At 45.0% G+C, this 24,206-nt stretch overlaps 1 protein-coding gene across 1 annotated transcript in view; it reads left to right on the top strand.

The window, feature by feature from the left end:
• LOC307213918 (uncharacterized protein) overlaps positions 1-24,206 on the top strand; it is a 33,526-nt gene that overhangs the window by 4,063 nt on the left and 5,257 nt on the right. The window contains exons 3-13 of the mRNA XM_079972149.1: positions 396-420; positions 501-614; positions 809-949; positions 2,490-2,596; positions 4,160-4,280; positions 6,949-7,524; positions 8,548-8,877; positions 12,055-12,215; positions 15,293-15,317; positions 16,403-16,516; positions 23,859-23,990. Of these exons, the coding sequence (XP_079828275.1) occupies positions 396-420; positions 501-614; positions 809-949; positions 2,490-2,596; positions 4,160-4,280; positions 6,949-7,524; positions 8,548-8,877; positions 12,055-12,215; positions 15,293-15,317; positions 16,403-16,516; positions 23,859-23,990 (1,846 nt within the window). The remainder of the gene's footprint in view (positions 1-395; positions 421-500; positions 615-808; positions 950-2,489; positions 2,597-4,159; positions 4,281-6,948; positions 7,525-8,547; positions 8,878-12,054; positions 12,216-15,292; positions 15,318-16,402; positions 16,517-23,858; positions 23,991-24,206) is intronic.

Below are 24,206 nucleotides of genomic sequence, written 5' to 3'. Positions count from 1 at the left end.
ATTTCCTATGTTGCATCTGATGGGACTCAATTTGAAATACTGGGCACGGCATTTATAATTTCCTTGTGAAACATTAAGCGAAAGAACACACGCCCAATTGGCTTTTGCATCACCAAAAAAGAACCTATTGCAGGTGAAATTAACAGAGCAGACAGAAAAGCCCCATCTGTGATACTGGGGAGTGTCTGAGTGGGATCAGCCAATTTAAGAAGCAATTCTTGGTTCAAAAATAGGGAAGTTACAAGTAAACCCAGAAGTAAACTAGTATTTTGAAGGTTAGTAGATGACTTTTCCCAAACTGTTACTGTATAGTGTAGATGCTGTTTTACTTAGATATTGCCGTTTTTATGCTCATTTTGATTATTTCTCCTGTATCTCTGTCCTTTTCTACTCAGATGGAATTCTGGAAACAATACACAGGTAAGCCGACTCATGCTAAAAGAAAATTTGCTATTGGAGCTCTTCCTAGAATTTTTGCTGACACCTGAGTGTTTTCATAGATGCTAATGAGTGTGACTCCAACCCTTGTCAGAATGGTGGGACTTGTCATGATGAGTACAAGAAGTACAATTGTTACTGTCCTGAAGATTATGAGGGCAGAAACTGTGAAATTGGTAAGATATTCCTATCATCCATCTATCTATATCATCTATCTATCTATCTATCTATCTATCTATCTATCTATCTATCTATCATCTATCTATCATCTATCTATCTGTCTATCTATCTATCTCTATAACATTTAGAATATAATTCTGCAGGTCTTTTGCAAGGCATTTGGTGAATTAATATGTTCTCATATATTTAGGCCCAGAAACCAGACTGAAGTGCATTTATGACAACGGCAATTGTGAGCATTATTGCATCGATATCCCAAATGCAGTACGACAGTGTTTCTGTGCAGAGGGATATAGGCTGGGAAGTGATAAAGAATCTTGTATCCCAGAAGGTAAGGTATAGAACACATCGCCACACCAGTTGTATTTCAGTTTACATCCATGTCCTGATAGATGCCAGAGAATATTTAAAAATCTTTTTTAAAAAAATAATCTTGCAATTTTAATTTAAAATAAAATGGTAGGCTAAAATACAAGGGCAGAAAAAAAGATTCCTTGCTATACCCCATTCAGATAAAATTGTTCTTTCCCACTTAGCAGTTGTATCTTTACTAGTTTACAAACTGAAATATTTACTTTAGGGCTTCAAATACTAATCCAGCTAAACCAATTTTAACGTCATTGTTCCCAGGATATAACTACTGGCAGTGCAAGGAAAATGCTTTATGCTGAGTCAGACCATTGATTCACATAGCTCAATAGTGTCCACACAGACTGGCAGCAGCTCTCCAGGATTTCAGATGGGCCTTTCTCCTTCCTGGAGATATTGGGGATTAAACGTGGCAGGTGCTCTACTGTCCTGTTCTCCATTTTCAGTAACTATACAGTGGTACCTCAGGTTAACCTGAAATTTTAGCTTTAACCACTTTAGCTAATGGGGCCTCCTGCTGCCGCCGCGTTGGCAGAACACTATTTCTGTTCTCATCCTGAAGCAAAGTTCTTAACCCGAGGTACTATTTCTGGGTTAGCGGAGTCTGTAACCTGAAGCATATGTAACCTGAAGCGTATGTAACCCGAGGTACCACTGTACTGCATGGATATCTGTCATGCCGCAGCAGTACAGAACTTGTGTCTGGAGTGCAGATTGTGACTTTGCTGGGATATATGCATCAGTTTCAGTCCAACTACTCCCGCTTAACTGGTTTGTTGACTAGGCCAGATGTGACTGTAACAGCCTGTTGGGAATGAGGCACAGAAATTAAAAAAAGAATTGCATGTCACACTCTTTCAATGCATTCAATCAGTGGATTTAAAGGATTTCACAATACAAAACTCCCACCTGAGAATGAGCTTTTTTAATAGGAAAGGGAAAGGGTAAGGGACCCCTGACCATTAACTCCAGTTGCGAATGACTCTGGGGTTGCAGCGCTCATCTCGCTTTACAGACCAAGGGAGCTGGCATTTGTCCGCTTCCGCAGACAGTTTTTCCGGGTCATGTGGCCAGCATAACTAAGCCACTTCTGATGAAACCAGAGCAGCGCACGGAAACGCCGTTTACCTTCCTGCCGGAGCGGTACCTATTTATCTATTGCACTGTGTGCTTTTGAACTGCTAGGTTGGCAGGAGCTGGGACTGAACAACGGGAGCTCACCCTGTTGCAGGGATTCGAACCACCGACCTTTCGATCGGCAAGCCCAAGCGGCACAGTGGTTTAACCACAGCGCCACCCGTGTCTCATGTATTTCATAGTAGTTAATAACAGAAGATTGGAAAGTTGCGCTTAAAAACATGGTCACAGTATTATAGTCTGAAAGCTCAACTGTATGTTTCAAAATATTATTTACTGGCATTTTGTGATACAGACCGAACCCAGAAGTGGAGAAAGGTTCATAATCATGTTTCATGCATAACAAAAGCTACATCTTTTTGCAGTTGATTATCCTTGTGGGAAAATACCACTTCTGGCCAAAAAAAGGGAGAACCGACAGGGAAGAATTGTAGGTGGTTATACCTGTCCTCAAGGTGAATGCCCATGGCAGGTGAGTCTTCAAGTAACTTTAGTACAATTCTCTGTCTGTCTGTCTGTCTATCTTTGCATCAGAAACACTGAAATGAGGGAGGGGCACAAACAGGTTCCTCTTGACTTTCCATACACTGCACGGTGCATTAGTGGGAAAGAAAACTGTGCCAGATCCCTACATTTCAAAAGAGACAAAACAATATCCAAACAAAACCTCCAACATAACATTCACAAAGTGGTAAAACATTGCAAGGTGTTCAGTGCAGACAGGAGAAGCTTGTCTTGTTTTTTAAATGGCTAGACAACCATTCCTATACTGATACTTTATACTAAAAAAAAAAATCATTTTTGAAAAAGTTATAAAAATTAGACTGATAATAGGAATAGTAACAACACATTCTTTGCACAGCAGTCAAACAGCACACCTATTCATGAGGTGTGGGCAGGGGTAAGAAACATGAGCAAGAAGTTGTATTTTGAATGTTGGGAAGCGCAACCTTGAGGGAGAACATGCACAAATGTGCTTTTTTATTTTATTTTTTGCTTTTTTTGCACAGGAACAGAAAAGCCTAACGTGTAATGTGCTTGAATGGAGGTCAAACCCAAAGATATGTGTGCTGTTTGTTTTGCTTTTGATATTCGGTGTGTAGTTCTCTGGGAAAGAATTCTTAACTTGGCACCTTTACACAGTGTAAACCACCTCTCACCTCCCACTGTCCAAAGCTGCTAATAGCTCTGGGGGCAGAAAAAAGACAAGCATAGATGCTGTTCACTCAGCTCTCCCCCTACGTACTAAGTTTTGTAACCACTCTTAGGATGCCTAGACCCTTGCCTTTGCTTTGGTATCTCAGGTGCTCTCCTTGGCCATAAGGACATAAGAGCCCTGCTGGGTCAGAACAAGGCCTGTCAGTTTCAGCATCCTATTTCCTGCAGTGGCCGACCAGATCCCTGAAAGCCCACAAGCTAGAGATGAGAGCAACAGGATGTTCTCCTGCAGTTATCTCCAAGCAATTGAGTATTCAGAGGTGTTGAAAACATCTGATTCTGGTGGTAGTACATAGCTATCACAATTTATCTTTCAGGAGTTCGTCTAATCTCATTTTAAAGATGCCTAAATTGGTAGCCATCGCTACATGTTCTGTTGGCAAATTCCGTAGTTTAACTATGCTGAATCGCCTTTTAAAGCTGTTTTTTAAAGGACTATTTTTTTTTGCCTGTCTTAAATCTGCTGCCATCCAACTTCATTTGATGCTCCTAGGGTTCTAGTATTATGAGAGAAAGAGAGATAGAAACATCTTTCTCCCTACTTTTTCCACACCTTACATACATTTGTAGTCAGTCACACCCCTCCTTACTCATCTGTTTGTTTCCCACAAACATTGTAACTTTCCCTCATTTGGAGAAGTTGCTCCAGCCTTCTGATTATTTCAGTTCCCCAAAATTTTAAGTGTCATTTAAACAACCTAGCCATTCCATTCAGTTGAACACATTACCGGTAGATGTGTTGACAGTTCCTTCATAAATGCCAAGCAAATCATGTTTCTTGTAAAGGGTTTTGCAGTGATGGTTGTTGTATTTTCAGGCTCTCATGATAGAAGGTCAAATGCACAGGTGTGGAGGCGTTCTGATTGCTCCGTCATGGGTAGTTACTGCAGCCCACTGCTTCTCACAAACACGCCGCGAAACACTCAGGATAAAGCTGGGTGAGTACAGTCCTCAGTAGAATTGAGAAGATAAACTTAGTAAAGAGATGCTTGCAATTATGCTGTGCTGAAACTACATAAAGCTTGATCCATATGGTTGGACAGTTGGAACAAGCTTCCCTGGTAAAGTGGAGAAGGAGGTACAAGATGATAATAATAATAATAATAATAATAATAATAATAATAATAAAAAAAAACAAACAAACATTATTGAGTGCTATGCCATGCAGGGAGCTCAAATGGCCAATAACTGGATCACTGGGTATGTAGATCAAGTAAGACTGTCAGCATAAATATTTGGACATCGGAATCTGATCAGTGTGACACATTCCGCTTCTAAAAACACAGTCTGTAATATGAATCCATCTGTGAGGAGACCAGGGCATTCCATTATGCCCTTCCTTTCCTTGACATAAAATCCAAACTCTCAGTAAGGTGTTGTTGTTGTTTAGTCGTTTAGTCGTGTCCGACTCTTCGTGACCCCATGGACCAGAGAACGCCAGGCACTCCTGTCCTCCACTGCCCCCCGCAGCCTGGTCAGACCCATGCTGGTAACCTCGAAAACACTATCCAACCATCTCGTCCTCTGTCGCCCCCTTCTCCTTGTGCCCTCCATCTTTCCCAACATCAGGGTCTTCTCCAGGGAGTCTTCTCTTCTCATGAGGTGGCCAAAGTACTGGAGCCTCAGCTTCACAATCTGTCCTTCCAGTGAGCACTCAGGGCTGATTTCCTTCAGAACGGAGAGGTTTGATCTTCTTGCAGTCCATGGGACTCTCAAGAGTCTCCTCCAGCACCATAATTCAAAAGCATCAATTCTTCGGCGATCAGCCTTCTTTATGGTCCAGCTCTCACTTCCATACATCACTACTGGGAAAACCATAGCTTTAACTATACGGACCTTTGTTGGCAAGGTGATGTCTCTACTTCTCAAGATGCTGTCTAGGCCTGTCATTGCCCTTCTCCCAAGAAGCAGGCGTCTTTTAATTTCGTGGCTGCTGTCACCATCTGCAGTGATCATGGAGCCCAAGAAAGTAAAATCTCTCACTGCCTCCATTTCTTCCCCTTCTATTTGCCAGGAGGTGATGGGACCAGTAGCCATGATCTTCGTTTTTTTGATGTTGAGCTTCAGACCATATTTTGCACTCTCCTCTTTCACCCTCAATAAAAGGTTCTTTAATTCCTCCTCACTTTCTGCCATCAAGGTTGTGTCATCTGCATATCTGAGGTTGTTGATATTTCTTCCGGCAATCTTAATTCCGGCTAGGGATTCATCCAGCCCAGCCTTTCGCATGATGAATTCTGAATATAAGTTAAATAAGCAGGGAGACAAAATGCAGCCTTGTCGTACTCCTTTCCCAATTTTGAACCAGTCAGTTGTTCCATATCCAGTTCTAACTGTAGCTTCTTGTCCCACATAGAGATTTCTCAGGAGACAGATGAGGTGATCAGGCACTCCCATTTCTTTAAGAACTTGCCATAGTTTGCCATGGTCGACACAGTCAAAGGCTTTTGCATAGTCAATGAAGCAGAAGTAAATGTCTTTCTGGAACTCTCTAGCTTTCTCCATAATCCAGCGCATGTTTGCAATTTGGTCTCTGGTTCCTCTGCCTCTTCTAAATCCAGCTTGCACTTCTGGGAGTTCTCGGTCCACATACTGCTTGAGCCTTCCTTGTAGAATTTTAAGCATAACCTTGCTAGCGTGAGAAATTAGTGCAATTGTGCGATAGTTGGAGCATTCTTTGGCACTGCCCTTCTTTGGGATTGGGATGTAGACTGATCTTCTCCAATCTTCTGGCCACTGCTGAGTTTTCCAAACTTGCTGGCATATTGAGTGTAGCACCTTAACAGCATCATCTTTTAAAATTTTATAGTAAGGTAGCTTAAACTAAATAAAATATTATGCCGGTAGAATGCCAGCAGGGGAATCAAGGCTTTCCAGTGTTTTGTGCCTGTTGGACAGAGGTCACGGGCTTCTCCAAGGTGCAGTGAGTTCCTGGCTCCCTGGGAATGTATTTGTTCCATTGAGACCAAAGTGGCAGACCTGGAAAAGCTAAAAGATGCAGAGAAGCTGGCAGATAAGGCCTTCAGGGATGTTACAGCTGTGTCCCATTCCCACAGTGAATGTGTCACATTCTCCCTGCTGTCAGGGAGAATGAGGTCCCAGGGAAGGAAATAATTGCTCTGGGGAAGAGTACCTGCTGGAGGTTCAATAATGGGAAATTATTATGCCATGTAACAAGAAAATAATCAAAAATATAACCATTAATGACCATGCAGTGCTTCCAGACAACCTGTTTGTTGAGTGGTCATCCTGATTTGTTTCCAGGGAGATTAGACTACAGAATAACAAATTATTTTGATTAGTTTGCATGGAAATTGGATGATGATGATGATGCATCAAAACTAATGTTATTCCACACATTCCAGCACATTTTCCTGTCGCTTTACAAAATGTCCAGTCTTGGGAAAGTGGGTTCTTTGATGCAAAACCTCCCAATCAGCTATAATTGCACAACCTAACTTTGCCAGTGTGTGACCCCAAAATAAGGACAGTCTTTGTGCTATTAATCCTCTCTGAAGATGAGCCTAAAGACCTGGCTCGACTCTGAGATCTGTGCTATTAAGAAATCTGATACCCGTTGCTTAACAAATGTTCCTGCTTTTCCAGGTAAATACAGGATAGACCAGGAAGAAGAAGGTGAACAGGAAAGAAGAGTTGCTAAAATCATAATCCATGAAAAGTACTCTCCCAAAAAAGTTGAAAATGACATTGCCTTGTTGCAGTTAGCGACACCTGTCAATTTCACAGATTACGTGGTGCCCATATGTTTGCCTCAGCAACGGTTTGCTGCAGATGTGCTGAGCTTCATTGAATACTCCACAGTGAGTGGATGGGGGCGTCTCTTAGAAGGCGGGGCTTCGTCAGCCACACTTATGCAAGTGAGACTCGTCAAAATGCATAGGAAAGAATGTGCTCAGCACACTAACTTAAATATTACAAAGAACATGTTCTGCGCAGGATACCTTGATGGGAGTCGAGACGCTTGTGAAGGTGACAGTGGTGGGCCTCACGCCACTGAGTACAGGAACACGTGGTTTCTAACAGGGATCGTGAGCTGGGGTAAAGGCTGTGCGGCAATGGGAACATACGGAGTTTACACCAATGTCGTAGAATACATTGGGTGGCTAAACAATCACATGCAGAATACCTCTAGCACTGCAGTTGTACTTACACCCTCTCAGAATTAAGGCCTATTGAGTTCAATGGGATTTAATCACAGATAAATGTATACAGCATTGCAGCCTTCATTAGCACTTTCCTTGGGTTTTTTTTGACACTTGTTTTTCAGCATTCTTCGAGCATCGTATATCAATTAAAGGCTATATACTGAATTAACACTTACTTTTATTCATTTTCACAAGTTTATTCTTCATATACTATTTATAATCGTAGTGTAATCTTTAACATTTTTCACTTACAACAAGAAAAATAAGAATTCGATTTGATTCTTGCATTCTTAAAAGTTTCAGTACAAAAGAGAGTGGACACGCATAATTCAGTTTGCATAAGGCAAAGTATTTAAAGTGATAGGGGATGCTGTCTTGGCTTTGTTCCTTTCTCTCTACATGGTTTGTGAATTCTATGTACATTCCCATCCCTGCTCTTACGCTTTCAACAACCCTGTGAGGTAGGTTAGACTGAGTTAACCAATATGCACATGCACCTGATTTAAGGTGCAGAGAAGAGCAACCAAAATGATCAGAGGGTCACCTTGGGGCCACCTTCCCAATGAGGAGTACGGATGAAAGGATATGTCAATTATGGTTCTCTCGGTTGCTTACTTTTCCCATCTTAAATTCAGTTCTCCACATTTCTGCAACAGCTTGCAATTTTAAAGAAAGAAAGAAAATTATTCAGCATTTTAGTGCAAATACCTCCTAGTAACCAAGCTTTCGTGTGCAGTTTTGACCTAAGGTGCGCATTTTTGCAAGCATGTTTGAATATTATTTTCACTAACGTAATTCATTTTTAGGCACCTTCACCCCTAATATATGCATTTCACTTCTTCTCTCTTACTTTCTTGTTCAGATACTGCAAAAGGAACACCCATGACAAAATGTTTTTTGGAAAGGGGGGGGGAAGAGACTTCATTAGGAACAAATTGCCCAAATGGATTTGTTTTGAATTTTTTTGTGAACAGAGGGCTTATTTCCGTAAATGTAATCAGCTTTTGACTTACAGACACACTTCCTCTGTGCCTCTGAGGAGAAAAGCAAGGGAAGCTGCTTTCTGAAGCATCCAGGGCACCGTTTTGCCTTTACTCTGCCTCTTATGACCTTACTTGGAAAAGACCAGGATGTCTTATCATTCAGCACAATAATTTGGAGACTCCGTATCCAAACACAACCCCATTTGTTATGTGTGATAAGAGGTGCAGCCCAGTAACAGGAAGTGTGCTGTTTGAACCTTATTCACGACTAGCCCCTGCAGTAGAACAGTGTGTTGTTTTTCCACCGATAGGCATCATGGCTAGCCAGCTGTTCCTCATTCTGATTCTCACTTCTCTGTCAAGTTTCCTGAAGGCAGAAAGAAATGGTAAGAGAGCCTTAAATAATTTCTCTCTCTCTCTCCTTGCAATTGCTTTCATTTATTTCGAATAAGAATTATTATTTTTCCTTTGTGCGTAGGAAGAAAGTAAGGGCCACAAATTAGGAGAAGTCTTCTCCACCAAAAGGGTCTCAGTATATTATACAGTATAATGCATCTTGTTTGCCTATGTATGGTGTGGGAATTAATTTCTAGGCTGCATATGCACCATACTTTTAAAGCACTCCCCCCCCCCAAATAATCCTGGAAACTATAGATTACCCATCACAGAGCTACGATGCATTGAGGAACCACAGTTCCCAAAATTCTTTTTTGGGGAGTGTTGCTTTCAATGTGATTTAAATGGATTTAAAATACCTTCTCTTTCAGCTACAGGGGTGATGGGAGAGAAAATGATGTACATGACAAGGGAAAGAGCCTTTATATAGCAAATAAATGTTTCAGATGAGGAAGGCAGAAACATATATCTAATATTGTTCCCAGAAAAATAAAAAGTGTGACGCAGAAGGAGTTAATGAACAAGAAACGGTGAGAATGATAGTGGAAGTAATGTTTCTATGAAATGAAGAAATGCACCTGGTTTTAGTTGTGGGGGGGTATCATAACATTTCACAGATCAATGAAGTTGTGGTAATAAATTTAATATGCTTATAATAATAATAATTTATTTGTACCCCGCCCATCTGGCTGGGTTTCCCCAGCCACTCTGGGCGGCTTCCAACAAAGATTAAAAATACATTAAAATGTCACACATTAAAAACTTCCCTGAACAGGGCTGCCTTAAGATGTTTTCTGAATGTCAGGTAGTTGTCTATCGCTTTGACATCTGATGGGAGGGCGTTCCACTACCGAGAAGGCCCTCTGCCTGGTTCCCTGTAGCTTTGCTTCTCGCAATGAGGGAACCGGCAGAAGGCCCTTGGCGCTGGACCTCAGCGTCCGGGCAGAATGATGGGGGTGGAGACGCTCCTTCAGGTTCTCTCAAACACACCAATGCTGCTATGAACAGCATAACTTCATAAAAACTTCACGTACAATATAACAGGACCCCACTGGCAATCTAGAACGATATTTTTAAACAAGTAGCTGGCTTTGGTGTTTTAAATTCCTTTTTATGTCATCAGCAAAAGCAATATAGGCTTTATGAATGTTAACACCCTGTTAGTAAACACTTGGTTGGGCATGGAAGCAAGCCATGTTAATTTAACTGTAACCCACTGTTGAGTACGGTTGCTTAGGATTATAGTGTACATCACATGCAATCGGCCCAGTTGAATGATGATCTGTATTTCTTCATGTGCTTTGGCTACCATGGGAACTGAAGTGGCCGATATGGGATGGGACTAGGGGCACGGAAACAATAGCATCTAGTGGAAAAAATGATACCGCCCCATTTTGGGTCTTCATAAAACTCTTTTCAGGAGTCCTCAATGGTTGGCAGGGAATAGGTCAGGCAAAAGGTAGTATTTATTCACACCACAGGTAGTTAAAATTATGGAATTCACTCCACACACGATGTAGTGATGGCCACCAGTTTAGGGGACCAAACAACATGATGTTAAGTGCAGCTTTGCACTTGATGTGCAACTTAAATGCTGGGGGAGGTGGCTGATAATTATTAGCATAACAGCAGATGTGCAGGCAAAACAAGCCTTTCCTCACCTACCTGCTTCCTCCTCCATGCAATTGAAAACTTCAGAGGAGGAATTTTCAGGGTGATAGGAGAAGTGAATAAGTTGGGCAGTGGAAATTGAGGGATAGAGTTGAGAGGGAAAAGGTATGAAAGGTGTAAGCCAGAGAAAACAGCTGGAACAGTCAAGGTGGGAGATGACCAGAGCATGCAGCTGAGGTTTTAGCTGAGATTTTGCAGATGAATCGGTAGATTTCTGCAATGATTTGGGGGGTGAGGGGTGGGGAAAGAGGAAGAACCAAAGATAAGGCCAGAGCTTTGTGTTTGGCCATCAGGCTTTAGAGGCAGAGCCCAGGGAGTTGGTGAGAGAGAGTCAACAGAGCATCAACAGACTACAGACCCTGAAAGGAGCAAATGACAAAAAAGATGGAGTGTGTGCAATTTTGAAAGCAACAAGGTGATGCCTGCGGAAAGTGACTGCTTACAAGATGTGCAGAGTGGCAATCCCAGAATGATGGATTTTACTTCCACATCTTCGTGGCATGTAGTGAAATCCAGTATGGTGGTCTAAGTAGGAATTTTTAGAATTCCTGAGACATAGACCAGGGAAGTCTCCTGATGCCTGTGTTAGCCACCCACCCTGCAACTACAGGCTATTATGCCACCTGTTTCTTCACCCCATGCTGTATGGAAAGAGAGCATCCAATGATTGTGGGAGGTTTCAGAGGGACTTTACTGCTGTGGGAGCAACTAAAGCTGTGTACACATTGCTGTTTCCTCTGGTTCCAGTGCACCCACACCACCTCCCTTTTTGATCTGTGTACACATGGTGTTACCTGCCATGCAGAGTTATCCTGTAGGTTCTTGAGCAGTCCTGCTGTTTGATGTGTTCTCAATTCAATTTCCAGTTTCAATTCAAAAGGAAAACTTAAGCCAATTTCACTTCACAGCTAAGCTGAGGTGTATGCATTTGAGAAAGCCATTGCTCGTGCAGGGATTACAGCACATGCGCAGACGGGGAGCGGGTTGCAAGGGGTGCAAAAACCCAACAGGTAGTGTGCATCAAGTGAATACATTCCCTCCTCCCACTCTGGTGTGTACAACAATTGCAAATGCCACTTGAAATGCAGTGGGTGTGCTGGGTTTGGGATGAGCTTGCTGTTTTCAGCTGCAAAATGGGAGTGGCTTTCTCCTTTCCCCCCCAAGTGAAATATGAGAAGGCTGGAAGCGAAGTAAGTCAACCTCCTCTAGGGAGCAGCAGCCACCACAAGCACTGGGTGGCTTATCTTCACTCCATAGCCAGACGGTCTAGCCTAAGAACTGAATCACTTGCCCTGTGGATGCTACCTCATACAACATGCACATGAGACGGAAAGAGACAGAGAAAGAACCACGGTGTGCTTTCTATCACAAGCAGAGACGTGAAACCATGTGCAACATTTATCTATAAATGCAAAACAGTTTTCCGTAATGTGTTTTGAAATTTGCATACGAGACATGTGTTGGTTGTTGTTGTTTTTTTCCTGTTTTTTCTTTAGTGTTTCTGCAGGATAAAAAGGCAAACAATTTTTTGGAACGAGTAAAGCGTGCCAATTCTCCTTTTGAGGAGTTTAGGCAGGGAAACATTGAAAGGGAGTGCATGGAAGAGAGGTGCTCCAAGGAAGAAGCCAGAGAAGCCTTTGAAAACCAAGAGAAAACTGTAAGGACAAAGCTGGCCTATGTGTTTGCTTTGCCTTCATATGACTGCTGCTTTCTGTCCTCTGTCCTCTGGAGCAAGATCAAAGCAGGGCCGACAGCTATGTTCTACCAGCCGTGCCTTCACAATGGAACTGTCAGCTGCATTTAACAGCTTCCTAAAGGACGTGGGTGGCACTGTGGGTTAAACCACAGAGCCTAGGACTTGCCGATCAGAAGGTCAGCGGTTCGAATCCCCGCGATGGGGTGAGCTCCTGTTGCTCGGTGCCTGCTCCTGCCAACCTAGCAGTTCGAAAGCACATCAAAGTGCAAGTAGATAAATAGGTACCACTCCAGCGGGAAGGTAAACGGTGTTCCCATGCGCTGCTCTGGTTCGCCAGAAGCAGCTTAGTCATGCTGGCCACATGACCTGGAAGCTGTACGCTGGCTCCCTCGGCCAATAAAGTGAGATGAGTGCCACAACCCCAGTGTCAGTCATGACTGGACCTAATGGTCAGGGGTCCCTTTACCTTTTTACTCCTGCAATACCCTAGTGTTCTCTCCATGTGCTATTTTCCCCTCTTCCTCCCTACTATTTCTTCCTCCAGCTGGAGAACAAACTGGAACCCAGCCATATCTCTCCATATCTCTCTCCCTAAGCCAGGAATGAGGAATCTGTGACTGTACAGACGTTGTTGGAATCCAACTCCCATTAGTCCCAGCCAGCAATGTCAATGGTAAGAGATGATGGGAATTGTAGTCCATTGACATCATTCTGCAGGCTCCCCATCCCTGTCCTAGACAAAGCAGAGGAGGGGGGAATTGTGGGTAATAGTAATGAAAAAGGGAGTGGACAAGCAGGAATGGACAAGACTGTTGATTAATACCACTCTGACATCTCTGTTGTGAAGGTGCACTCAGTAGTGTGTGGTTGGCCCTGTTTTTATATTGCATCTTAAATGATACGTTTCCCATGTTTACATATATGTGTGCAGCAGCTGATTCCTTTATTAATATTTTATTAACATATTTCTATTATTTTTATTACTGTACAAAAAGATCTGAGATACAGTGGTTGTTCATAAGATATAGAACGGTCAAGACCAAAAACATAAGCCATTAAAATCATTAGAAATATTAAGAATGTTAACAGTGTAGGTAACAAGGTATTAAGGACACTTCAGGCATAGAAGCTATGGTGAGTTAAGAAAAACAGGAACTTAACACTGATGTGGCATACTTATTAGAAATATTAGAGTGTTAAAAATTAAAGGAAATTTTATGAAAGGGAATTAAGATAATGGACCTAAGGGTTGCTAAAGAATCATTAAACAAGGATGCAAGGAAGGGGAGGCATGGGGAAGTCAAAGGAAAGAAGGGTATGAAATGAGGAATTTAAAGTCACATGGATTTAATTGTTACGTGCCTTATTTGTTTTTTCCTTTTCTTTTGTCTGTTTTGTTGAGTTTTTGTTATTTGTTTGAAAAATTAATAAAAAATTAATTCAAAAAAAGAAAGAAAGAAATATTAGAGTGTTACAAACATTACAGTGATGAAACAAAATTAACAATACAGCAGCTACCTTCTTTCTTGCAACACATCATCTTGTTTATTTACGTGCCAATTTTACTATGAAACTAGAATCATAGCATTGGAAGAAAGGTTTTCTGCTTATCAAAAGAGGAAAAAAAGAAAAGCATCAATCCACACCTTTACATTGCATTTCTCTTCTTCCCCTCTAATACTTTATGCTCCTCTCACACTTCATAATAAACTCAAATATTTTGTTCAACGCACTGAATGGCCAGAAGCCATTTATTTAATTCCAACCCCTTATAATTCTCAGACTCTTAAATGAGTGGTCTGTTTCACCCTTACATATCATAAATTATGGCCATCTGCTCAACAAGCCAGAAAGACAAGAGTAAAGGTAATAAATAAATTCCACAGGTAGGAAAGAGGGGAATCGGCAAGTGATAAAGGGGGAACTCTGAAATAGCAACCCTCCCTCAAGTTGCCTTAGTCCAGGTAGTGCAATATTGTCTCTCAGTTAGCTAATGCTTCTTTTCTTTTTGTATTTGGTAATGGCAGTCAATTGTTACTATTAAACCAAATGCAATTATTTTTTGCAAATAATCCCAGATCTGTTTGAAGTTGTGAATATATGCACAGCTCTTGCTGATACTTGACACAGTATTCTTCTTAATCTACCCGCCCTCCCACCTAAGGTCCCAAGGTGGGTTACATTACAACACAACGTTAGTACTGTTTGCTAGATCAGTTCAGGTGGCTTAAGCAGTTCCATTATGCTAGGCGGCAGGCTGTAGCAGAAGTTGGCAGAGGACTGAAATATGTCCTTAATTGGCATACTTTGTCTATACTGTTGGCCTGTCTATACTGGTCCTCAGTTGGGTCACAGCCTGACCTAAGGTGGATCACAGAAGCGGCACTGCTGCCCAATGAATATGTGGTCTGAAAATTAACCAGTGGGTGTGGGAATATGGTCATTTGTCCATAAGAGCATGGGCAAAAGTTCATTATTGCAAGGATGATTTCATAGCAGAAAGCATTGCTTGGAGCATGATGAATGCGTGGAGAGCTCATGCGGCCCGATGATTGGCCCACGTAAGCATAGCATGATCAAATACGTGGTCTGGTGTGAGAACATGAGACTAATGCATTGTATTGTCTTCTATCTGCTGACTGAGGCAAAGCTCTCTCCTTGAATTTGTATCTTTTCGTGGACACACAATAAAGGCTGTGCTACAGCAGCTTCTAGAGCGGAGCTGCGGCCAGATTTCTGCAACCCATTTTGGCGTGAGACTGACTATTTACGGATGGCGAGCGGGTTCTCGTCAAGTGGGTCTACATTTCTTGATGGGTTCTGCTGAGTCTGTTTGAAGACTATCTCATTGGGGTGAGTAGGGATCCAAAGTAACAGGTACACCTGTGCTTCTGGGACAGCGGTCACAGCTAGAGTGAAGTAAGGCACTGGAGCTCTAACATGGCCAGATTATGGGAAGAGCTGCTGCTGCTGCTGCTGCTGTTGGAAGAACTGCTATACAGTATTGTTGTAAATAAAATCTGCTGTTTTCTTATTAGGAGGAGTTCTGGAATGTGTATGTAGGTAAGAGATGCGTCTGTTTTTTTCAACCAAATATTTCTTTAAAATACTGTTGATATGTATTAGATAAGAAATAAATTAGTTGTTTCATTGGGTAATATCCAACTAAGGCAATAATCCAAGTAGATTTGAGTTGCTTGACTTCTATGAGTCTACTCACAGCATAACTAACATGGGATATACTTTATTTATTTATTCATTTATTTCAGACTCAATTGCATTTTTTTAGCTGGAACAGTTTTTAGTTGCTCCAAGTTATTGTGAACTACTTTGATTGTGACAAAGGAATTATAGCTCCATGTTTTAATGCTCCCCAACCTGTATCTTAGTAGAAAACATGTTCAGAGATGCTAAATTGTGTGTTTCCACTCTCCCATGGCTGCATAAAACTGATAAAGGAAGACCCTATGCCACATATTGAACTGATTGGTGCCTTCAACATATATATATATATATATATATATATATATATATATATATATGGCATTTGAAACAATAGAAGCAAAGCCTGCTGGAAGAGTTTTACATTTTGGTGGGGGTGAGAGTGAGAGAGCTAAACCAAACAAGGGATTACAATCCACATTTGCAAAGGTGGCTTCCTATTTTCAAAGGATGGCAGCAACTCTTAGAGCTGTGAGCAGCTGTTTCAAGAACTTATGATCAGCATTTTGCAATAGGAATGGAAGCTGAACCCTTAGCTCTTAATCTATATGTCCTACACATCGACAATAAGTGTGCTTATAAGACCCCAGTCCAATAGCAAGTTCTATTAATTTCAGTGGAACTTACTTCAATATAATGAGCAGGATTTAGGCACAGGAGCTGTAGCAACAGTGGAGCAGACCACCTTAGAAGCTGTGGACTCTCCTTTGTAAGAGGTTTCAAAGCAGAGGCTGACTGGCCACCTTTCAGGGACATCATAGTGGTAGATGCCCTGTGTTGACAGGAAGTTGGACTAGATGAACTTTGGAGAGCCAGTATTAAAAGTGACACCGGGTAACCTCATATTTTCATTCTTAACACATTCATTAATACCTTGGATAACAAGAAATTATATTACAAAAATATATATTTTTTCCAAATGCTAGATGGGGACCAGTGTGCTTCAAACCCTTGCCATGACCGTGGAACGTGCAAAGATGGCATTAATAAATATACCTGCACATGTTTGGATGGCTATGATGGGCCGAACTGTGATAGTGGTAAGTTGTGTTTCAGCTGCAAAATAGCAGTGACTCTCTTATTTGTTGGTTTATTTCACTACGTTCTCTGGCGGTGAGCTCCATACAGCTCCATACAAACATCCTAGGCTGAGACGATACGGAACAGCATTTCTAAATATGTTGAAGAAGTGTGCATGCACACGAAAGCTCATACCAAGAACTAACTTAGTTGGTCTTTAAGGTGCTACTGGGAGGAATTTTTTTTTGTTCTAAATATGTTGTTATGAATGTGGGAACTGCCAATGCCATTTCTCTTTCTCTGTCTCTGCTAGTTTTCCTTCCGGCTCGAAGGTTGTTGGTCTTCCTCCCTCCATTTTCTACTTCAGGTGCATGTTGCTCCCAGGCCTTCTCTTCATGAAACACAGATCCCATTTTTAACAGGCCACCCCAATCCCTGCCGAACTGTGGTCTTTGTCCTCGACCAGAGTCTGTGTTCCTTTGGAGAACTGAAGACATGGCAGAGGCTGTCGTAGCTTTAAGAAATAGGATTTATTCACATATTTACACATGAATTTAGGTGGAGGAACTACAGATCTTACAGCCTGTTCATCTCAAGAGGGACTTGTCCCTCACAACAGTACAGTATTCGAGTCCAAGTCATCTCTCCCAGCCAGCCAACCTAAATCGTCCTGCATTTTTCAACTATTCCAAGCTTTGTGAAAGGCCCCTAAACTCTTCCTGTCTCATTACATCTAGTTACCCCGGCAACTTGTCTCTCTTCACACTGGAAAATTAGGAGCCAACTCCTGGAGTTCGTGGGGACTTGAGCCTCACAAAGTTGATGGACTTTGTTCATCAAATGCTGTGTGTGCACTGCTTCATGTGATAGATTATGTGGGGCAAGGCTTACCCGGGCCCCGACAATATTTTATTCATGTTGGCACCCCTGACAGTTCTCTTGCATTGCCAATAGCCCTCAGTGGCTCTACATTGTTTTGTAACAGCCCATGCTTGGCCAGGTCCTTTTGCATAGGCTAGGCCAGGATTTACTCTGCAGCTTGTATTTCTCCCTTCATATCCCAAAATCTTACCATTTATTAATTTATTGGTTTAGGGGACTCTCCCTCCACCTAGGGACGCAGGTGGCGCTGTGGGTTAAACCATAGAGCCTAGGGCTTGCCGATCAGAAGGTCGGCGGTTTGAATCCCCGCGAAGGGGTGAGCTCCCGTTGCTCAGTCCCTGCTCCTGCCAACCTAGCAGTTCAAAAGCACATCAAAGTGCAAGTAGATAAATAGGTACTGCTCCGGCGGGAAGGTAAATGGCGTTTCCGTGCGCTGCTCTGGTTCGCCAGAAGTGGTTTAGTCATGCTGGCCACATGACCCGGAAGCTGTACACTGGCTCCCTCGGCCAGTAAAGCGAGATGAGCGCTGCAACCCTAGAGTCAGCCACATCTGGACCTAATGGTCAGGGGTCCCTTTACCTTTACCCCACCCACCCACATAAATAATATGCTGCACAGCACCAGCTGGGAACTAGAGGCAGACATCACCTATCATTTCAGTTCCCTGATCCTTTTAAATGTTCCCTACGGTGATGTTATGTAGTGAAGTTTCACCCTGGGCCAGCAGGGGGATACTGTATATAGTTTTCACTCAGGTCTGTAGATAGTTTTCACTCAGGTCCACGTCAGTTATTTTAGGCGGGAACTCTGGGCTGTTGTTGCTACAATGTTGACAGCCGGCTGCCTATAAAAGCAGGCCGGCTGAGCTGTTTGCAGTCAGTTCTATTCCAGCTTACAAAATAAAGAGCTACTTGGAGAAATCGCTGTGTCATCTGCTATGTCAACCCACAACTTAACACTGGCGACGAAGGTGGGATCGATGGACATCAGAGCACAGCCAGATGCGGCCAGCCTCTGAACTGAGCTGAATCACTGAGCTGAATCACAGAGCGAAATCACTGAGCGAAATCACTGGACAGAACCAATTCAGAGCTGACTGTTCTGGCTAAGAGCACTGTGTTCCATCCATCGCCCTTCACGCCGGCATCGGAATCATGGCTTCACTTGTGCCTCTACCGCCATTTGCGCCAGCCTCTGAATCATGGGACTCCTACCTCGCTCGGTTCGACTGCTACCTCCAAGCCAACGAGCTGACAGCAGTATCAAAGGATCGGAAGCGGGGCCTATTCCTCAGCCTCTGTGGGCCTGAGGTGTTTGAGACGGCCCGAGCATTGGTTGCGCCTGAAGCAGTCCAGGCAACACCATGGGACACGATCCAAGAGAAGCTCCGCAACCACTACGCACCAAAGCCGTCCAAGATTGCTGCCCGCCATGCGTTCTACCACCGGAACCAGGCAGAGGGGGAGTCAATCAACAACTACACCACCGCCCTGCGACAGGCTGCAATGCACTGTGAGTTCCGAGACTTAGACGATGCCCTGATGGATCGAATCGTCTGCGGGGTCCGGGACATCCATCTGCAACGGCGTCTCCTCACCAAGCCAGACCTCACGCTACAGAAAGCCATTGAGGAGGCTGTGGCCTCAGAAGCTGCTGAACGCTCCGCCCAGGAGATCCGCAAGTCCAGCAGCCCGCGTCTTGCTAGGGAGCCAGTTCCGGTGCATCATGAAGAGGCCAGCAGTGATGAGGCATCCTCCAGTGAAGACGATGACGTGCACCAGACAAAGCGGGAGCGCAGGAAGTTCCAACAGAAGTCCAAGGGCCAACCGGAATGTGCCAGCTGCGGAGGCAACCATTCCCGTGCCAAGTGTCGATTCAGAGACGCCATCTGTAGGAAGTGTTCCAGAAGGGGCCACATCGCTAAGGTCTGCCGATCGGCTCCGTCTGACACCCCCCCTTCATCGACTCGCAAGTCCAAGTCTTCACTCCAGTCTGCCAAGGAAAGTTGTTTCGCTCTCACCAACTGCCGCTGCCCGTCTGGAACCACGATTGGCCAAACCGACTCGCCTACGCGACGCAAGCTGAACGTCACGGTGCTCATTGAAGGAGCTCCATGTGACATGGAGATCGACACCGGGTCTGCCCTGTCCATTGTGTCATGGAGCACCATCAAAAGACTGGTACCCAGAGTGTCCAAAAGGCAACTCGACTCTCACCGCGTACACCTGAGAGACTACCAGGGAAACGACATTCCCGTGGTAGGCGTTGGCCGGTTCCGGATCGCCTTCAAGGATTTTTCGGGCCTGCTCCGGTTGGTGGTGGTCGAAGGTCAGCGGCCAAGCCTCCTAGGGCTAGACTGGTTTGATGCCCTCGGCCTGGAAGTCACCGGCATCAACTGCATCTCTAACGCAGAGACTGAGGGTCTGGTCAAAGACTTTGCCGCGGTTTTCGACGGCACCTTGGGGCAATATACAGGTACGCCCATCTCCTTTAGCCTTGATCCACAAGTCGCCCCCATCAAGCTAAAGCCACGCCGGGTTCCCTTTGCTCTCAAGGCTAAGGTGGACGAACAACTGGACAAACTGATCGCCCAAGGAGTTTTGGAGCCGGTTGACCACGCCAAGTGGGAAACCCCCATCGTCATGCCTGTCAAGCCAGATGGGTCGGTGAGAATCTGCGCTGACTACAAGTGCACGATCAACAAGGCACTTCAGCAGCACGCTTATCTGGTTCCTGTTGTCCAACACCTGCTGCATTCCCTGGGTGAGGGTAAGGTCTTCGCTAAGCTGGACCTTGCCCAAGCCTATCAACAACTGCCAGTCGATGATGCCACAGCTGAAGCCCAGACGATCGTCACCCACCGGGGGGCATTCCGTTGCCGCCAGTTGCAGTTCGGGGTGAGTGTGGCTCCTGGCATCTTCCAAAGCCTTATGGAGCGTCTCCTGCAAGGGCTTCCGGGCGTGGTACCATATTTTGATGACGTCTTGGTGTCTGCAGACTCACACCAGCAGCTGTTCGAGCGCCTCCGTGCCGTGCTGACCAGGTTCCAAGAGGCCGGGCTCAAGGTAAAGAGGGAGAAGTGCCAGATCGCCGTTCCACAGGTAGAGTTCCTGGGCTATCTTATTGATGCCTCCGGCCTTCACCCGACCACATCCAAGATCCACGCTATCCAGCAGGCCCCCACCCCAAAGAACAAGACGGAGTTGCAGGCATTCCTGGGGCTGCTGAACTTTTATAACATGTTCCTGCCCCACAAAGCCACAGTGGCTGAGCCTGTTCACCGACTCCTTAGCACTAAGACGCCTTGGGCCTGGGGTCATCGGGAGACGGCGGCCTTCAACGCGGTCAAGGCTCTCCTTTCATCAGACAGTGTGCTGGTACAGTACAGTGAATCCAGGCCGCTGGTCCTTGCCTGCGACGCCTCACCTTTTGGCATCGGTGCTGTCCTTAGTCACCGTTTTCCAGACGGAAAAGAAGCTCCGCTCGCCTACTTTTCCAGGACGCTATCTCCGATGGAACAGAATTACAGCCAGCTCGACAAGGAGGCACTGGCACTTGTGGCTGGAGTGAAGAGGTTCCATGAATACCTCTATGGCAGGACTTTTGACCTCATCACTGACCACAAGCCACTCCTGGGCCTCCTCGCCGGTGATCGTCCAACTCCACCGGTCCTCTCGCCACGCATGCTGCGATGGACTGTTTTCCTGGCTGCCTACCACTACCGGCTCATCCATCGCCCGGGGAAATCGATGGGCCATGCCGACGCCCTCAGCCGTTGCCCTCTTCCAGCATTTGTGGAAGACCCGGCTCCAGCTTCATCGCTCCTTCTGATTGAGGATCTTCCGGCAGCGCCTGTATCAGCTGCCACTGTGGCCTCCGCATCTGCCCAGGATCGCACCATCAGCCGGGTGCTCAACTGGGTGTGGAGGGGGTGGCCACAAGGGCCTTTTGCATCGGAGTTCCAGCCCTTCGCAACCAGACAACATGAACTCTCAGCTCATCGCGGCTGTCTGCTGTGGGGAGACCGCGTCGTGATTCCCCAGGGACTCCGTCAGCGCGTCCTGAAGGCTCTGCACGTTGGCCATCCGGGAATTGTCAAAATGAAGGCGTTGGCTCGGTGTTACATCTGGTGGCCTAATATGGACGATGCCATCACTGCCTGGGTGTCCGCCTGTCAAGCGTGCCAAGAGTCGAGGCCTGCACCACCAGCAGCTAAGGGACACACCTGGGAGACGCCAAAGACACCCTGGTCGAGGGTGCACATCGATCTGGCTGGCCCCTTTCACGGCCGGACCTTTATGGTAGTGGTGGACGCTTATTCCAAATGGCTGGAGGTCGCCCTGATGCCCTCCACCACTACCGAAGCTGTCATCCGGGTGCTGCGAGGCCTGTTTGCAACGCATGGGTGTCCTGATGTCCTTGTCTCTGACAACGGACCGCAGTTCACGTCAGGCACGTTTGAGCGGTATCTTTTGGGACTGGGCATCCGCCATGCCCTAACGGCACCCTTTCATCCATCCAGCAACGGGCAAGCAGAAAGAATGGTGCGCTCGGCAAAAGAGGCACTGGCGCGCCTGGACCGGGGAGACTGGCATGAGCGGGTCGCCGAATACTTGTTCGTGCAACACATCACCCCTCATGCGGCCACAGGGCGGAGTCCTGCTGAACTGCTTATGGGCCGCCGCCTCAGGTCACCGCTCGACCGGCTACACCCGGACTTTGCCGTGGCTGAACCCCCAGGCTGTGCCAACGCGCCACGGTCATTTGTCCCAGGAAACCAGGTCTTTGCCCGGAACTATGTGGGGGACATTCCTTGGGTGCCAGCCACAGTAGTGGGAGTCACTGGACCTCGCTCGTACCAGGTGGCACTCGAAGACGGACGCTTGTGGCGACGGCACATAGACCAGCTTAGGTGCAGGGTTGGGGACTTGGACACTACCGTGGTGCCCCCAACTGCGCTTGCGGCTCCAGAAGAGACACGTACAGATGGCGAGGCCCCACCTACACCTCCCTCGCAAACTGCCAGCGTGGAGCCGAACCAAGCCACTTCAGAGGGTCTGCCAGACTTACCACAGACTCAGACCACTCCACTTGCGGAGGCTCCACCCACAGCAGCGGATCCAGGGGAGTTGGTTCCAACGCCACCTGGGGTCGCACCACAGCCTCAGCAAGAACTGTGTGGCCCTCCGGACTTGGCTACCAGTCCCCAGCGGTCTGGCAGAGTTCCCAAGCGCCCAACTTATTTAAAGGACTATGTTGTTGGACATGTATCACTGTTGGTCTAAGTATGGGAAATGTAACCGATATGCTTTTGTGCCTAATTGAACCATTACGCATAGTGCTGTATATAAGGAAACAATTACGATTGTAACTAACGCCTTATCTCGGTGGGGAGGGGTGTTATGTAGTGAAGTTTCACCCTGGGCCAGCAGGGGGATACTGTATATAGTTTTCACTCAGGTCTGTAGATAGTTTTCACTCAGGTCCACGTCAGTTATTTTAGGCGGGAACTCTGGGCTGTTGTTGCTACAATGTTGACAGCCGGCTGCCTATAAAAGCAGGCCGGCTGAGCTGTTTACAGTCAGTTCTATTCCAGCTTACAAAATAAAGAGCTACTTGGAGAAATCGCTGTGTCGTCTGCTATGTCAACCCACAACTTAACAGGTGAGATCCTATGGAAGGGGAGAGCTTATGCATCAGACTGCAGGGCTGAAGAAAAAGCTCCTCTTTAAATGTAACTTGAGCAAAACAGGATTCCCATATGTATTAGATAAGTATTTAAGAATGCTTCTCATGGCCATCTTGCTGATCACTGAGAATAAGGTGCTGGTCTGATCCAGCAGGTTTGATTCTTATGTCCCTATGCATTTATGGTATCCACACAATGGTTGCATTTGCTCATAATGGTAGCTTGACTATCTGGCTTATTGTGTTTTATTGTGTATGAGCAATTCCTGCCAAATTGTTCCTACCCCACTCCTCCAGGGATTGTGGTTTCTTTCTCCCTAGCAAACCATGATAGCTAGCCAGTCCTGACCCGCGATTTGTTGTTCTTTTGTTGGCTTGCTGATCGTGGCTTGTTAGGGAACAACAAACCATGATTTCTGGTTCAAACATAAACGAGGCTTCCTGTTTTGTTTCTCCCACTGGAGCAAAGCACACAGTTTTCAAAATTGCTGCTACGTCTTGGAGGACGTTATGCTCAGGCTTGCGGTCATGAAATGGCTAGACTACAAACCAATTTTCCTGAAAAGCACTTGGCTTTTCAGTGACGCTCAACAATTGCCCCATTTGTCCATTGATAGAGCTTTAGCTTATACAGTAGAGAACACAAATATAACCCAGTGCAAAAAAAAAAATGCCTTGAAGAATTTGCAACCTAGAGGAAAATGGCTCTGGCTCTAAGTAACATTTTAACCATTGCCTGAAGAATGTGTGTTAATTTATTCTTCAGCCCTCATGTATTTGTCTTTTATACAGTCATACAAAGATCCTGCAAAGTGCAGAATGGTGGCTGTAAGCAGTTCTGCAAGCTTGTAGAAAACAATATTGAATGCTTTTGTGCCAATGGATATATTCTGGAAAACAATGGACAATCCTGCATTCCTACAGGTATGAAGCCATTTGTTTGGTTGAAGCAACTTGTTATAATTATATATTCTTATTTTGGGGGTGCATTTTTTAATGCATTGTCTTTTTTAATGCTACCAACAATTTAATTTTGAATTTGCTTTTCCCCTTTTTACAAGGATATTCTCAAACTTTCTTATCTCCATTTTTTCTCTTCATGTTCTGAAATAAATCCATAAATTTCAGGATTCTTCCGCC

This window comes from Podarcis cretensis, assembly GCF_951804945.1.
Source record: "Podarcis cretensis genome assembly, chromosome: 4".
In the NCBI taxonomy this organism is placed as follows: domain Eukaryota; kingdom Metazoa; phylum Chordata; class Lepidosauria; order Squamata; family Lacertidae; genus Podarcis; species Podarcis cretensis.
This window is presented reverse-complemented; position numbering and strand designations above follow the sequence as displayed.